The sequence below is a fragment of the Ailuropoda melanoleuca genome, chromosome 10 (genome assembly GCF_002007445.2).
Source record: "Ailuropoda melanoleuca isolate Jingjing chromosome 10, ASM200744v2, whole genome shotgun sequence".
Classification (NCBI taxonomy): domain Eukaryota; kingdom Metazoa; phylum Chordata; class Mammalia; order Carnivora; family Ursidae; genus Ailuropoda; species Ailuropoda melanoleuca.
In genome coordinates, this window is record NC_048227.1 from 3,880,956 (window position 1) to 3,899,070 (window position 18,115).

At 42.5% G+C, this 18,115-nt stretch overlaps 1 protein-coding gene across 3 annotated transcripts in view; it reads right to left on the reverse strand.

Annotated features, from left to right (window-relative positions):
- RNF216 (ring finger protein 216) overlaps positions 1-18,115 on the reverse strand; it is a 146,176-nt gene that overhangs the window by 81,955 nt on the left and 46,106 nt on the right. For all 3 annotated transcript variants that reach the window (XM_002916464.4, XM_002916465.4, XM_034669766.1), the window contains exons 8-13: positions 14,590-14,704; positions 10,574-10,713; positions 6,987-7,037; positions 5,935-6,072; positions 4,214-4,362; positions 3,420-3,498 (exon numbers count right to left, since the gene is read on the reverse strand). In XM_002916464.4, the coding sequence (XP_002916510.1) occupies positions 3,420-3,498; positions 4,214-4,362; positions 5,935-6,072; positions 6,987-7,037; positions 10,574-10,713; positions 14,590-14,704 (672 nt within the window). The remainder of the gene's footprint in view (positions 1-3,419; positions 3,499-4,213; positions 4,363-5,934; positions 6,073-6,986; positions 7,038-10,573; positions 10,714-14,589; positions 14,705-18,115) is intronic.

Sequence of the window (18,115 nt, forward strand, 5' to 3'; positions counted from 1 at the left end):
TTATTTTCTCAAATAAGCTTTTTCTTTCTCTCCTCTCCTCCTGAAACTCATAGAACATACACTGGTTCACTTAATGGTGTCCCTCCCATTGGTGTCTCAAGCTTTCCTTATTCTTCATTCTTTTTTTTCCTTTCTGTTCTTCTGACTAGATAATTTCAAATGACCTGTCTTTGAGTTCACTGATTCTTTCTTCTGCTTGGTCAAATCTGATGTTGAATCCCTCTAGTGAAATTTTCCATCAGTTATTGTATTTCTCAGCTCCAATTTTGTTTGACTCTTCTCAATATTTCTCTTTGTTGATATTCCCATTTTGTTCACATATCATTTTCCTAAGCTTGTTGAGCATCTTTATGACGATTATTTTGAATTGTCAGGTAATTCACATACCTCCTTTTCTTTAGTGTCCTTTCTGGAGATCTACTTTGTTCCTTTGGTTGTACCATATTTCTTCCTGTGCCTTGTTGCTTTGTGGCAGGATCTACACATTTGAAGAAATAGTCACCTCTCCCGGTCTATACACACTGGCTTTGTACAGGAAAAGACCTTTACCAGTCAGCCTAGCTAGAGATTCCAGGAGCCTTTACTTTGGAAGCGTCTTCTCTGGACTTAACACGTGTAAATTCCTAGTTAGAGAAGTTTTGCTAGTTTCTTGTTTCAGGAGCGTATAATCTCTTTCTCCCTCTGGTGTCTGCCTATAGTACTGCAGGTTCTCTGGAGCTGCTGTAAGCAGTCCAAATCCTTTTTGTTCTCAGCAGCCCTCAGGCATCTAGAGTATGGTGGGTCTCACCAGTGCTGAGGTGGGCAAGAGAGAAATCAGTCCCTTCAAAAACCTCCCCCAAGAAGCTAGAACACTAAGTGCATGCTCCACTCTTCCTTTCCCCAAGGGAGAAGCTGCCAAGCCGTATCAACCGCTGCCTCTGTCTGAACTGTGGGTCCTTTGGGGCAGCAGCAAGCCTCCCAGCTCTCGTGCTCTCAGAGGGATCCAGGCATCTAGAGTACGCAGGGTCCTGTCAGTGCACTGAGTCAGGTGAGACAATAACTAGCCCTTTAGGCAGTACTCCCAAAAGCCAGAATACCGCACAAATACTTCAACTCTTTCCCTCCCAGGGAAGAAGCCAGGAGTTGGGGGTTTTCTCCAGTTCTTTGCACACTAAACTGAGGGGAAGGGCAATGGTGAACAAGTATATGTTAGCTTAAAATGCTGCCTTTGGGGGCACCTGGTGGCTCAGTTGGTTGAATATATATATGACTCTTGGATCTCTGGGTCATGAGTTCAAGTCCCATGTTGGGCATAGAGCTTACTTTAAAAAAAAAATAAGTAAATAAACAAAATGTTGCCTTTGTTCTCAGCAATTTCCAATCTGGTGCCCCTTCCTGTCAGTGCTTAGAGTCAGGAAAGACCAAAGCCAGTCCCTTGGGTAGCTGCCCAAGAAGTCTGAACGCTAGATTATGTTCAAGTCTTCCCTTTCCCTCTCCTGGGGGGGGGGGCAGGATTTAGGGGTTTTCTGCACGTGCAGATGGGAGGGTCCCGGGCAAGTGAGTTCCATGAATTTTCCTACAGGCTTCAATGTAGCTGGCTTTGCACTGTCCAGAATGCAGGAGCCTCTTAACTGGTTTCTAAACTTCTCCCAAAGGGAACTGGTTTGTTGATCAGTGTTTCTGTAGGGGGCTGGGGAAGGAGGGTCTGGGGCTGCCTACTTGTTGATATCACCCCAAATCATGTTTTTACCACTTTTTCTGTAAGCGACCGACCTTATCCACACTGACATTTCATTGACCAAAAGAAGCTACATGGTCATCCTCAAGTTCAACAAAGTATGCATATCCCTTTGACAGAGAAAAAGCTGAATATCTGATGTTTCTGCTTCAGATCTTAAAAGTCACTGGGACACTTTCACTGACATCCCAGGTTGATGTTCTGAAGACACACACAGGACACTGTTTCAGACTCATGTGTGCCCTTCTGACTGCCTGTAACTGTCTTTGGAGAATAATGGCCTCACTTTCTCTTTGGCCTTCCAAATAGTCTGTGAGCACTCTCATCAGTAGAGTCTAATTTGGAATTCTCGGAGGAGATGGTAGTTCCCAGCTCCATCTTAGCGATTCATGGAGATTCCACAGGAGGTGGCAGTGATGTGCACCTCTGATCTGGACTACAATAGCCAAAGAGATCTCCCTGTTATCTCAGCCTCCATGTTGTTCTCCCTCCACCACCTTAGACTGGTGTTCACGACCTGCATAAACTGGCCCTACCCAGCTTGTGAGCCTTCAGGATGCTATTGATCTTCAGACCTACAACACTCAAACATCTTCACTTTTCCCCCACCCCTACTGTTCCTTCCATTGGCTACTGCGTCCCCAGGCATTCCAGTGCTGGGAGCATGGGGAGCACACAGGGCAGTCAGGGGCTCCACTTAGTTCCAAGAGCCAGACTGTTGGGACAACTGTTATAGCAACAGTCTGAGGGTGGGGACAAATTATTAAATGGACACATAAGTTCTAAGAACACACCAAGATTTTACAAAGAAATGTGAATGCTGAAAACAAAAGGAATAAAATTTAGTCCATTAGTTTAGTGTTTTCCTCCTTTCCCAATGACTACTTTTCATTTCTTCATTCCCACAATAAGGCACAAAAAGTATTATAATGTTCAACTCTGGTCATGCTATTTCCTTTTTTTAATTCCTAATTTCTTTTTGAAGGTTTTATTTATTTGAGAGAGAGAAAAGGAGAGAGGGAAGTGAGCACAGGCAGGTGAGGGGGTTGAGGGAGAGAAGCAGTCTCCCTGCTGAGCAGGGAGCCTGATGCAGGGCTTGATCCCAGGACCCTGAGATCATGACTTGAATCGAAGGCAGACGCTTAACCAACAGAGCCCCCCAGGCGCCCTGGTCATGCTATTTTAGAAAAATGGCTTAAAACATACTTGTCTAGGTTGATGCCAGGCACTTAAAAATTCTAAGTGGCTTGTAAATAGCTGACACATTTTAAGACAGTCTTAGCTCACAGGGGAGTCTAGTTAAAAAGATGATTTTTAGCAGCGAGGTGACTGGATGCCTTTGGCACCCAACACAATCAGTTCTTACAAGAACAGTTAGTGACAGATTTGACAGAAATGCTGCTACCATGATGCCCAGGCCTTTAACCCTTCATATTTTACATTACGACATCTGCCCTCATGGGAAGGCGGCCTACGACAAGAATCTAGAGCTTTGTGACTGGAATTCCACAGGTGGCCCCCATTTCTGCAACCATGTCAACCACGATTCACCAAGTACTGATCTTCATTTGCTTTCATGAAAAGGAGAGCACACAAATCCTTCTCACAGTTTAGCACGCAGATAACCAGCAGATATCTGGCCATTAGTATAGTCTGTAACACCAAAATTCAAATGAATCTAGAAAAAAATTTACTTCCCTACCTTTCGGCAGCGAGGATTGGGACAACTGAACCTTTTCACATCACTGTCCAACAGAGCAGGAAAGCTGCAGGAGGGGCACCTACAATCAAAACAGCATAAGGAACATTACTCAGAATATTAAATTGGTTCCATGTTCATACTAAGATGGACTTTTAAGCTGGACAGCCATACCTCTTTTTTTTTTTTGATTTTTTAAATTTATTTATTTATTCGACAGAGATAGAGACAGCCAGCAAGAGAGGGAACACAAGCAGGGGGAGTGGGAGAGGAAGAAGCAGGCTCATAGCAGAAGAGCCTGATGTGGGGCTCGATCCCATAACACTGGGATCACGCCCTGAGCCAAAGGCAGTCGCTTAACCACTGTGCCACCCAGGTGCCCCGCTTATTTTTAATTAAAATACGGACTGAGGCTCTCCTTTGTGCTGGCTCTTACCAGGAGATGCAGGTGCCATTTTGGGTCCTGCCTCAGTGCAAACCACTCAATAAACATAGACCCCTACCTTTGTGAGAACTCCTTACACATGTCACCTTTCCTCCATCCTCCAACTCAATGCATAATGATTGTACCTATTATAAGCCAACTGATTAAGAGGTACCAAGGAATATGAGTAAAAATGTGAAATGTGGATTTTTCCCATTAATAAAATTATTCCCTTATTGCTCAGAAGAAAATGCCAGAAGACCTGGAAGATCTAGCTTTGTTATAGATTTTCATCATCTGATGAAAGTGTTCAAGCAGTCTTCATAATGGGGAACGAGGTGACAGAGGACACTCTCTAACTCTGAGAACTCACCTGACAAGCTCATCGGCATAAGCTGCGGCAACTTCTTCTTCAGCTTTCCGCTCGTAGTATTTATACAGGATGGTTTGGGGAAGTACCTTCTCCAGCTCACTGGTTGGGAATGAACACGTGCAACTGCCTTCCATGCAGCTGAGTTCTGACTGGAATTATAAGGTCAGGAGGGAAAAGATAAATAAACAAAATAAAATCAATCAATCAAATTAAAAAAAAGGAAACAAAGAAAGAAAATTCAACCAAATTTTTAGAAAAACAAAAGCCTCAGTGGTTCAATGCATCCCTCAACGGGAAGCAGATAAACAGTGGTTAAGAGACCACGCCCAAAACAAGGAAAGCATGATAAGACCCCACAAAGTCCATCTTTGATATAACACCAGAGGGCCTCTATCAGTTTGAATCACAGTAAGGTAGAGAGCAACAGGGAAGGTCATGATGCAGTGTCTGAAAAGAAGGTATTTGTGAGGAGTGAGTTGACTTCCTCTAGAGACCCTGAAAAGGTTGGAGGTCTAGACTTGAGGGAAGGTGGAGGCAAGCAGTAGAAGAGGGGACTGACAGGAATACATCCTAAAACCAAGGGGGTTGTTTGAAAACCCTCTGTCTGGATCCTATCCCCTTCAGATGGAGTTGAGGGACTAAAACTCTTCCAAGAGAAAGGAAGACAGCCTCTGGGACAGTTGCTCCAGTGGGGCCTGGATGTCATCTTCAAAGCCATCAGCAGCACATGGAGTCCTCACAGCACATCAGTCTGACCTCCTCTTCTGCTTCTCTCATCCATTTTTAAGGAACCTTGTGATTACACTGGGCCCACCTGGATAATCCAGGATACTCTCCCCATTTCAAGGCCACCCGATTAGCAACCTTAATTCCCCTCTCCCATGTAAGGCAACATGTCCACAGGTTCTGGGATGAGGATGGGGACATCTCTGGGGGACTATTATTCTGCCAACCACACCATTCTGCTCATAACGGTTACTGCGTTCTTGACTAAACTGCAACTGACTTTAGAATAACTGATGCTGAATGATTTGATTATTGGTCAGACATTCACAAAAAGTAATTCTGGTTTTTAAGTGCTTCTTAAGACAAAACAACAAAACAAAACTCCTTTTCATACTATGTTATGCTTGTATCAACAGACACTAACTTTGGACAGAGAAATATGACCTCGGACAGTTATTCATTTTTTTTTTTTTTAAAGGCTTCTAGTTCTTTGTCTTTTTTTTAAGTTTGCTTATTTATTTTTAAGTAACCTCTACACCCAAGGTGGGGCTCGAACTCATGACCCTCAAATCAAAGAGTCACATGCTCTTCTAACTGAACCAGCCAGGCAACCCAATAGTTACTCATTTTAATACAACTATAAAATCTTTAAAAATTTTGTTTAAAAAACTCCAAGAGTGCACTATCATTCAGCTGCAAGGATCTCTTCGTTTTTATTACAAAAAGGATCAATAAGTGAAGAAGTCGGTGCTCCTGGAGTAGGCAGGGGGCACGGAGGAACGGCACCATTCCCCGAGAAGAAATCTGCTCTGCTTACAACCAACACAATCACACCAGCCAGGGGCTGTCCAGGAATCACACACATACCAGCATGTCCTAAAAGTTTCACCTCACCCCAGAAAGGGCAATTTCATGAGGCATTTACACTTGTCTATAAATGGGGTCTCATACTCTGTGAACATTTCCTGTGTGTGGACGTATTACATGATTCTTACCTTTCCAGATCCAAAGACCGCCTCTTGGGCATATCTGATGAGACATTCTTTGCAGAACAAGTGAGCATCTGCACATTGTGTAAGCTCCTCGAATGGAAACTCCCCATAGCAGCAGCGGCACTCAATCAGCTGGCCGTCCTGCGGGCCGTCAGAGACGCATGAGACGCCGTACAGTGCACCAGAGGGGCGGCTGGGTTTCACAGTCCCCCATTCCCAAACACAGGCTGAGATCAAAAGCTACCTCTAGAAGCCGTAAGACAATAATGAGCTGTCTTCTGCTCTGTACATCTAGCTTGAGGTGCTAATATAAATATTAATATATAACTAAAGAGAATTTTCACAGGTTTTTATTCTTTGGAGTCATCCTTTGTATAAAGCGATCATCTCATGAGTTCCATGGTATCAGCAGAACTAGAACATCTATAATCAGATGCTAATATGACTATGAGAGTCAGGGACAAGTGACATGAGGGATGTTAACCCAAAAAGCTTCCAAAGTTGGATTTGGCTCTTCTTGTTAGAAGGCAGGAGTGTGAGGGGGTTGTGTCTCCGTCCACACTGTATCTTAAGGGACCATGAAGCCGGCTAGAGCAGCAAACTCCAGTACTGTGAGCACCACGAAACCTACTCTTCTCACCGGCAGAGACAGACCCAGCCCCCAGTCCATTCCCACCGTGCTAGAAAAGGCCATGAGGGGAGGACAGCAGATGGCAGACAACAGCCACCTGGTCCTGAGGTTAGACATATCTCTTCCTTCTAACTTTTTGACCCCAAAACTCTAAATTTTCCTCTATAAGTCTATTCAATGGATTCCAAGAAATGTTTCTTTTAAGAGAAACAACTCTGTCGTTATCTGTGCTCAATTCTGATCCAGTTTGGGGTTAGGAGTGCCTATCATGATTCAAGCATCCAATTGAAACTTGGCTGAACCATAAATAAATCCAGCAGATCAACAGGAGGTTATATGGGAACCAATTTGCCACCAGGAAGTGATAAGGGAAACAGATCATGTAAATATCCAAAATAAATCAATTAGTGAGATTTCAAACTACCTTCTGATACTGTTCTTCATTCATCTGCAGGGCAAGCAAAAAGTCTTCATGCTGAGGAACAAAAACAATACATGCAGATACAACTTTAGTAAAGATGCCACAGACATTTAACATTTATTTCCATAAACATAAAAGAAGTCTATTACGAATAATCATCTCTTCAGTTACACAGTTTAGTACTAACCTTAAAAAGGTACCTCAGAGTAAATGTAAAATGCATCAGAAAGCTAAATATAAAAAAGGAAACCAAATACTAGAAAATATGGGGGAAGCTTTCTTGAATTGGACTCAAAATGTAGAAGGAATAAGGGGAAAGATGAGTACATAAAAGCACTTCTGAAGAGCAAAGAACAGCATAAGCAAACAATCAATCGAATGGGTAAAAACCAAGTTTGAGAACATCTTTTGTTGGTGAGGCTGGAGTGACACAGGCAGGCACTCCTGCACCCTGCTGCTGAGAATGCAAACCAACACAACCACTATGGACAAAACTTGGCAGTATATAACACACTACCTAAGTATTTAGGTACTTTTGATTCATCCATTGCACTTCTAGGAATGTATCCCAAAGATACTCCGGGGCAGAAATAGGAAATACGGTATGCTCAAGGTTATTTACCATGGCGCTATTTATAATAGCAAAAAACAATGGAAACAACCTCGGATGTCAATCAAGGAGAATAACCGAATCAACAGTGCTACTGCAGACAATGGCACACTAGGCAGTTTTGAAAAGGAAAGAAAAACCTCTGGTTTGTTTAAAAGTGACCATCAGGATGAACTGCTAAGTTTAAAAGCAAAGAGCAGAAAAGTGTTCTACCTTTCAGGTAAGAAAAATAGGCAAAGCCAAAAAAACCCCAACACCCCCCACCCCCCTATATTCACTTTTACAAAAAATAAGGAAAGACAACCAAAACTATTGACAATGGTATATTTAGAAAGGCACCTGGCTGGCTCAGTCAGAAGAGCATGTGGTTCTTGATCTTGGGGTCGTGAATCTGAGTCCTACATTGGGTAGAGATTACTTAAATAAACTTAAAAAAAAATTAAAACCCAAAAACCAAGGGGTGCCTGGGTGGCTCAGTCAGTTAAGCGTACACATTCAGCTCAGGTCATGATTCCCGAGCCCTGGGATCGAGCCCTGTGTTGGGCTCTCTGCTCAGTGGGGAGTCTGCTACTCCCTCTCCCTCTGCCCCTCCCCACCATTTGTGTTCTCTCTCAAATAAATAAATAAAATATTAAAAAAACAAAAACCAAAACCCAAAACAAAACAAAAAAACAATGGTTATGTACAGAGAAAGTTAAGGGACATGGGAGCAAGGGATAGGACAGAGAGGAGATCTTTCTGTTCCTTGTTTTATAGCTTTGACTTCAGAATTAAAAATATTTTACATAATTAACAAAATTAGACAAAAACAAAAAACCAATTCCTGGGGTGCCTGGGTGGCTCAGTTGGTTAAGGGTCCAACTCTTGATTTCGGCTCAGGCCATGAGGATCTCAGGGTCTTGGGACTGAGCCCAGGTCAGGCTCAGCAGGGAGTCTGCTTGAGATTCTCCCTCCCTCTCCCTTGGCCCCTCCCCCTGCTTGTGTACTCTCTCCCTCAGATAAATAAATCTTAAAACAAAAAACCAATACCTTAAAACTTGAAAACTTGTTTATCATTTATAGTATCAAACTTCATTGTTTATCAGCTTAATGGCATAACCACACAGACTTATTCCAAATGACTTTATAATATTTTGATTTCATATTCCTAATCTGATATAATCTGATAAGAAAATTATAAATAAATCTTAGACTGTATTCAGTAGCCTTATTGGTAATAATGTGGACTGCTGTTTTGGAAATATTAAGTATATAACAAAGGATAAAGAAAATAAGTCATTATATTAATATTATGAAGAATCAAGATTTTCAGCATAAGAGGAAAGAAGTACAAATATAAAATGAAAGAAGTAAAAAACCCCTGTAAACCAAATTTGAAACAGCAGTCTCAGTATGAATTCCCACTAAAAGAAAATAAGGTGCACTGGAGAGGTCGGTGATTCCAGGTTCAGGTCAGGAAAAGCAGATATTGAACGTGGGTCACCCTGTGCGCCAGAAAGGAGGGGTGCTGTCAAGAACGACTGAGGCCAGGACAGAGGCAATGACCCGAAGGAGACACCACAGGCCAAACATGGAACAATATGGACGAGGATAATGACTACAAAGAACCATCCCGCCAACACAAATTTTAACACTTTTCCGATGAGAAATTAATGACTGCGATGTTCTGATACTGTGCATGGAATGTGCCAACATCTGGAAGACCTACATAACTCACAAATCAGTGTTTTACAGGCTGAAATCACACGTGTTCAAAATCCATTAAAGTGCAAGCTACACCAACAGACTTTAATATAACAAATGAGAAGTAACTGTGACAGATGGATCCAAAGTTCTAATTTCTGCTTGAGATGTAGAATTTTATCACTGGCCATAAATAATCACTTCATTTTTGAGACTACATCTGCCCAATGCCTACTCCTGGACAATCAATTTATCCGTCAGCATTTTTTCAAGTAGAAAGTGTTCTTTGGCGGGGGGAAGGTACCTCATTTGGAAGCTTGCAACTCAAAGGCACAAGGGCTTCTCAGGACACCATCACAGTCAGGATGCAGCAGAAGCACTTTGTGCAGACTTCCCATTTTGTCACACAGAGCAGTGAAAAGGTAACGTGTTCAAGGGTCAAAATTTGATAAAATGAATAAATTTTACTGTTTCACCGAAGGCATTATTTATTTTTTATTATTTTTTGAGAGACACCATGCACGCACACTCACTGGGGGGAGGGGGAGAGAAAGAGATTCAAGCAGGCTCCACGCCCAGTGCAGAGCTGGACGTAGGGCCCAATCTCGAGACCCTGAGATCATAACCTGACCTGAAATCAGGAGTCAGACGCTTAACCAACTGAGCTGCCCAGGTGCCCAGCTGCACCTCTCATCAAAGGCATTTTTAGATAACACAGACTTCTTTTTAAAATGTGAGTGAGTGGTGGTGAAGAGAGATTACTAGTACAGCCTGCGGCCACCGACCTCATTTATGGTGAGGCACCACTGCTGCTGTTTCGTCGGGACAAATTCAACAAAGTGAACAGGCAAATAACGCCTCATCAGGGTAAGATATCTGACCTCAGTCTCGGGAAGCCCAGGGGTTCATGGGTCAAATGTGAAAGCCACTGGTCTAGAACACATGTAGTGACCCACCAGTACATATACACTGAGGTTGTCTTGCACATATGACAGTTTATTTAACTGAAGAGCGGATCTCTCTCCAGTTGTTCTGTTATGAGAGGCTGAGGGAGGTGAAATAGATATGTTCACTAAACTCCAATTAAAATTCTCTAACATAAATCTGATTTATGGAATGGTGAATTTTGGTCAATATCCTTACAAAACCCAATTTTGTTTTTTTAAAGGCTTTAGAGTTTATTAGTTTATTCAAACCAACTGCTTCAAAGAAAATGTAAATCTTAAAAAATAGTTTTATATTAAGCCCTAAGAGCAAACCAGAACGCCAGAAACACACCCCAAACCCATCCTCCTACCTCTGCCATTTCTTTGATTTTCTGCTCATAGAACTCCTGCTCTTGCTGCACAGCCGGGAGAAGGGCACGCCGGTCGTATGACCTACAATGTCGCCGCTTATTTTCCAGAAAGAACATCCTCTTTTCTATTTTTATGTCGCCTAGAAGACATGTGACAATGCAAAATCATGGAGACAACTGTTGCGAGGAATCCAGGGCATCCATTCCAGGCTCCTGCGGCCCAGTCCCCCACATACCCCTCAACAGTACATTTCTGACTCCGATAACGTAGTCTACATTTGGGAAAATTCGGCTCCTTATCACTCCCTAACTTACTGTGCACATATTTTGACTTTCATGTTTTCTTTTTCCTTGTTATGCTCCAAATGGAAGGTCCCTCCTATCCTGGCAGTATTGCGCTGTGTGAATATACCACACTTTATTAATCATTCCACTGAGGACAGCTGGGTTCATAGTTTTGGGTTACTATGGGTGTCTCTGGAAGGGCTCTTGGCAGAGCATACACGAAGGAGTGGAAGTGCCAGATCACAGATATGCATATTTGAAGCTTTAGAAAACAGTACCAGTTTTCCAAAGCAGTTGTGCCAAACATCCTCCCTCCACTGGCAGTGTGTGATACCATGTCCTTATCACCCATACAGTCAGCTTGTAATTGTAGCCATTCTGTTTTTTAAGCTTTTTACTTTGAAAATCTTCATATAGAAAAGCTGAAAAAGTGGCATCTAAATGTACAATAAGTAACATTCAGAATATAAGATAACAGAATCATAAATATCAGAACATGTAATTGGCCTGTTCAGCTTTTTTATTTCTGTGGATTTGGTCATTTGTATTTTCTAGCAAACAGTCTATTCCACGCAGATCTTTTATTCACTCTCTAAAGTCTCTTCTTCATAATACCTTTTGGCTTATTGAATATTGACCCTACTGGTCTACTGATACTTCTCCCACTTCATTCTCTTCAATAATTATTTTGGCTATTCTAGTACCTTGCCTTTCCATATAAATTCTAGGACAAATTTGCCTGTAGCTACCCAAAAGTTTTGCTGGGATTTTCATAGGAGTTATGGTAGGTCTGTATATCAATTTGGGGAGGATTTACATCCTTACGATGTTGAGTCTTCCCACCCATGATCACAAAACAGGTATCCATTGACTTCTACCTTTGGTCTCTTTCTTCAGTGCTTCCTAGTTTTTATCACAAGTCTTATACATGTTTTGTTAGATATAAACGAAGTATTTAATAGGAGGGGAAGTAATTATAAATAGTACCGTACTTTATTTCCACATGTTCATTGCCAATATGTAGACATATAATGAGTTTCTGTAGGTTGACCTTATACCTTGCAATGATACTGAACTTATTTAATGATTCTAGAAGATGTATTTTCAGTAGATTCCTTGGAGTTTCCTCATTAGCTATAACTTCCAATTCATGCTGAACAGCAGTAAACAGAAGACATCCTTCCCCCATTTCTGATTTAGGGGGAAAGAATTCACCACTAAATACAATATCAGCTTTAGAGTTTTCTTGTAGATGTTATCAAGTTGAAGTAGCTCCTCTCGAGCTCGTAATTTTCTGAGTTTTAATCACGAACAGGTGTTAGATATCACTAAATGCCTTTTCTGCATCAATTAATATGGTCATGTAATTTTCCTTCTTTAACCTGTTAACATGGTGGATTATACAGACTGTTCTTCAAAATATAAAACCAGCCTTGCACCCCTGGAATACACCTGACTTGCTCACGGCACATATTTTTTAAAATATATTGCTAACTTCTACTTGCTGATATTTTGTTAACCATTTCTGCATGTCTATTCATGAGGGATATTGGGTCTATAGTTTTTTGTGCTGTCTTTGCTTTTGTTATCTGGGTTAATACTGACTTCATAAAATGAATTGGAAAGTGCTTCCTACTCTTTTATTTTCTAGAAGCTACTATGTAGAATTAGTGTTAATTCTTTTAAACTTTTTAAGAAGAATTTTCCAGAGAAACCAAATGAGGCTGGAGATGGTTTTTTTGGGAGACTTAAAATTATGAATTCAATTTCCTTGAGAGCTACAGGGCTGTCTAAATTATCTATTTAAACATGGGTAAGTCTTAGTATTTTGTGTTTTTTGAGGAATTGGTCCATTTCTTTTAAGCTGTCAGATTTGTGTGTAAAGTTGTTCATGGTATTCTGCGTTGGCTGTTTGGAGGGTCTACGATGAGACCCCTATGAAAGGTGAAAACTCCTTCCTGATACTGGTAATTTGTATCTTCTTTTTTCTTGGTCAGCCTTGTGAGACGGTATGTTGTATTTTTTACTGACGCTTAGTCTACATCCAGATTCTACCCAGACTCTTCACGAGAAGACTGTCTACTGGTCAGCTCATAAAAGCATAAAAAGGACAGTGAAGGGAGAATCCTGACTCCTTGTTTGAGCCGAGAAATGTATAACCCAAATAATGGTGCGTGGGTAGAAAAATGGACAAAAAGGTGAAAAATTAAATTCCTGGAGCAGATGGAGGACTCTTAGACTATTTTATACTTGTAAATTGCTGTCAAGGAAGGTTAAGTGTGTCTGTTAGCTGTAAATATTAATGCTGTGTGTTGTCTCTACACAGCAGACTCATCTGGAGTACTCTGCCCACCCGGACTTTCAAAGATTCTGACAAGCTAGAGGAGGCACACGAGAAGGGCAGTCAGAAAGACAAAGCAGCAACAGATTCCACGTCTTTTGAGAGACAAGAACTACACCCATGGCAAGAAATTTCAAGAAGGTCCATTTCGAAAGAACTTTCTAAAAGAGTTGACCAACAAGGGAGTGGACCATCTCGCAAAGTGATACTTTCTTTTCTCTACCACTGACAGAAACAAATATGGAATGACTGTATTTGGGATGCCGAGTCTAAACTGGATAAATTTAGCTGAATGAAGAACCACCTACACACTGCCCCCACTTTCTCATTCTTTGGCAGACCTGTGAGAATGTCAGGGCAGGAGAGCACTGCACCACAGACTAGCTCGGGGACCTCAGGAGTCAGAGCCTAGGGGTTTCCTTTTAGATCCCGAGGAGCTGAGAACCCCAAAAACTTTCCAAATCTATGGTTACCTCACAGATTTTCCATTTAGTCAGACCTGAAATCAAGTTATATAACTACAGATTTAAAAGAAAGACAAATAAGAGAAAGCAAAAGGAAAATATTCCTATTTATGATATAATGTACAGAAAAAGTTACAGTGGGCTCTCTTCTCGGACACAAGCAACTCAGATCAGATTTGATGTAAAATTCAACATGTTTACCCCGGGGGTGTCTCTGGAAGGGCTCTCGGCAGTTATGTCATCAGTAACAGAATGTTCAACACACGAGTGGCTGTTCAGGAGCTGCTGGCTTTTCCTGTGCAGAAGCCACTCTCTCCTCTGAGAAATAAACTGAGGGCTTCAGAGGGGAGGGGGGGGTGGGGGAATGGGACAGACCGGTGATGGGTAGTAAGGAGGGCACGTATTGCATGGTGCACTGGGTGTTATACGCAACTAGAATCATCGAACTTTACATCGGAAACCGGGGATGTACGGTATGGTGACTAACGTAATATAATAAAAAAAAAACATTAAAAAAAAAAAAAAAGAAGCCACTCTCTCAGGTGCATGAGTGACACCTCTGCAATGAGCAATTAATCTCTGGTCTAGGTAATTTTACCAGAGATAAAGCTAATTCTTGTCAAACCTTCAAGACCAACCCCCCACCCCTCAGCTTGAGAGTGTCCCCAAACACTTTCCCACACGAGTTCTTTGCCACTGCACACAGTATTCTGGTCACGTTGTACCCTAGGCAGAAAGGAGGAGGGTGGCAACCACAGCCACTTCCTAAACATACGGATGTCTCCCCAAAGCAGGCCACGCAGTCAGTCCTTGAGCTGGTCTGGCAGGGTGGCCTGCCACAGCGGCCTTTACAGGCTGTGTGGGAAGGAGAGGGCTCCGCACAGCCGCTTCACACACTGTCAGCAAAACTCAAAGCTGGCCATTACCTTGTTCAAACTTGAAATCTATGTAAGAATACTGATTCATTTCTTTTCTCTTTTTTCTTTTTCCACTGGTTTCTGGCGATAGCTCCTGCCATTTTTTAATGGCATCAGAAAAGGCCTAAAAATTGAGAAACAGAAAAGTGACTGCTGTAAATGGGACACAAGAATACAGGAAACCCCGGCAATCCCAAATCTCATTCTGACTCTCAGTTTCAGCAAGTCCCCTGCATAGCTTACCAGAAATAGGCTCCAGCAAAACGAACAGGGAGTGTTTCGTTATTTTCGATTTCTGACTTTCATAAACTGCTACAAAGGCAGAACCAAACGCTTACTGACAAAGGGCAACATAAGAAAACAGCAAGTGTGCAAGCCGTCCCTGGCTATGTAGAGGGTGGGTCACCGAAGAGATGGCTGGAGAGTCAGACTCTACAGGCAGACTCTAAATGGCATACCTCTGGCCAACACTCCCCCATCCGCTTTCCACCAATACTCCCATATTCCTTGTGGCTTCACCGCATCCCCTTTTGTACAGCACATTGGAGGGCAAAAGTCTTATGCCAGTGACAATCCCTTTTCTTCTGTACCTTCAGCTTCTTTTTTAAATCTTTCCAATTAACATTTCAATGTGCTTGTTTTTGCCATCTTAAAAAAAAAAAAAAAATCCCTCCTCCCCTAGTCTCCTTCCCCTTTTAGGTACCAGCCACCACACCCCAGCCCAAACTGGTCAAAGGGGCCATCTGTCCATGTTTGCTCATCTCCCCTTATGTGCATTTCCCAACTCCCTCCAATCGGCCACTGAAGCCACTAGCTTATCTACTTGGGAACAGGAGGCAAACTCCAGCCCCTAGGTCTCAGTCCTCATTTCACCTGGCCTCTCGGCAGTACTGATAACACTGACTGCTCCCCGCTCCTGGCGTCCCGCCTCCTCTCTGCCCACTCCTTGCCACCCTTCCACCACTTGGTCTTTACATGCTGGGAGGCCTCCAGGCAGTCTCGGCTCTCTCCCTGTGCCTACCTCATCCAGGCTGGCGAGGTCACCCTGCATCTGCTGATGGCCCTCACGATCCCACTTCTTTTGGCCATTCAAGCACCCAAATGAATTCTTCGTACTTGGATGTTTCACAGGCTTCACTCAATAGGTTGGCAACTCAATGCTTCCCAGGCTGAATTCATGATCCTTTCCCTCCAAATTAGCTCTTCTACAGTATTCCTCATCCCAGGAAAGGACACCCCTCAAACCTCCCCTCAAACCATAAACCACTCAGGTTTATGGTTAAATGTCTCTTGCTCAGGGAGGCCCTCCTGGAGCCTTTTGGTCCACCCTAGGTCCTCCTGCTACATTCTTTCCAAGTACCTTACATTTTTTGCTTGAAATGCTGGTAACAGTAATGATACACTTATTTGACTCTGTTTCATGTCATCTCCTCCAGTGGACGATGGGCTTCTGGAGGACAGAGAAGGTGACCAAAGCCCAGGATGTATCCCTGGCAACCTGCATGGTTTGCATTTCATACTCTTGGTGAATAGTAAAAGGTTACAGGGGTATCTATGTGTCACAGGAATGTTACTAGTAAGTCACATTCTGAATGTTTATCTTAGGAAAACAGCTGTGTGTCCCTCTGGTAAAATGAAAGCAAGAGAAAATTAGTATTTTAGCTAGAGAAGAGGGATAGCTCATCCTTCCATTGTCATCTACCTTCTATCCCCTCTTTTCCAAAGCTCTCAAGTTTGGGAACAGGAAGGGAATCACCATGTGCTTATAACACCTCTGTGAGTGAAGCACTCTGTGTGGGTCTAGCAACCCCTCAGGTCATGTGATTCTCACAGCAACCCCCCTTAGGGAGGGGTTCTTTCACAGCAGAGGGAAGCAAGGCTTATAGACAAGAACCCTGCCCCCAGTCAAATTAATTAAAGCTAGGATACAAATTCAGGCCAGTCGCAGAACTAAGGCTCCTTCCTCTCTTTGACATCACCCTGTCCTCACAGAGCGGTTCAAGGAAACCCACCAAGAGGCGGCCAACAGAAGTCACCCTACTACCTCTTCATCTCCCTGATCAACATCCTCCCTTGCTTTGTTTCTTCTTTCTGGAGTGCTGACTATCCGAAGTGTTCCCCACAAACCCTTAGGTCCCAATCTTAAAGTCATATGTTTGTACTCCGCAGCAAGACCACTAATTTCTACCAAGTTTTACCTAGAGGTAAACTTCATCCTTGAACCAGGTCTATTTGCAAAAACCCAGGAAAAAAGGCAGGACAGGTTATGATAACCAGAATTTTATAAATGAGGTGATTAAAAGGGTAAATGTCATTTATCAGCAACTAAAGAAATAGGAATGTGAACTCAGAGCTTGTAACTGGTAGCCCACTGGGTCTTCAACCACATTCCCCTCCTGTCTGGAGATGAAATGAGGTCATTACCTTGGTCCCACTTAAATACTATTTCTAGTTAGAAGGAAAAAAATCCATACTGGCCCTTTGTCAGGAAAATTTTATCTTAAAATAAATGTTGCCGACAAATTAAAGGAGCCTCCAAAATCTTACTTCAGTGGTTACAACAACCATTCCTCATCTTAACTAAAGATCTAGTTAAATAGATCAAATACAATTATAAATCAGAGATCTTCTCTTTCAAGAACTGCTAGTTATAATTCACACCTACCCAAAGGCAACATGGTTACTCTTTTTTGCCTCTGCACGTAAGATTTCTCTAGCAAAAACATCTTTCCCTTAAGATCCTGTTCAAATGACACCCTCCTTTCTTTCCTAGAGCTTTCATGTACCTTTATTCGCTCTTTTGTAACACTTGTCACACCGTTTTAATCTTCTCAGATAGACTGAAGGCTCTTTGGAAGGAAGCTAATTTGTGTTCTACAGATGCCATTGTCTTCAGGGTCTGTCTGATAACTATCACAAAGTATTCAAAAAAACCTACCAGGAGGAACACAGGAACAGATACTGAAGATAATTTTTCCTTTTGCACTTATCTGTCATTTCTCCCTCCAGCTCGCTCACATTCACAAATCAATCCCCACTCAAGGTACTGGTTCTGAGAACCAAGGATACAGCCTGCTAAGATATCTTGACAATGGCCAAAACTCCTTTAAGGGATGACCCAGAAATACTACAATGCGTATCTGATGAAACAAAAGCTGAGGAGTGGTCACAGACTCCTCTGTGGAGCCTGGTGGAGGTGTCAGTTCCAAAAATGCAGACGTTGTCACCTGTAGGGAGACGGAGGTGATGATTAAAGTACACAAGGGAGAAATCTGGGGAGGCTGGGGAGTGCAGACCCTCAGAATGAGCACATGTCAGAGAACAGAAGTTAAGGGGTGATTAAAACAGAAGACACTGTCCACTAGTATTAAGCTCCACAAGGGAAGGGGCCTTGCACTGTTCACTGTGATTTTCCCAGTGCACGGCCCACAGCAGGCACTCAGCATGCTGTCTGAATGAAAGAGACAGTTATATCTGTGGCAGGATTATTGAGGAAAAACTTGGCAGAGAAATAATTTTCAACCCAGGGGAACTA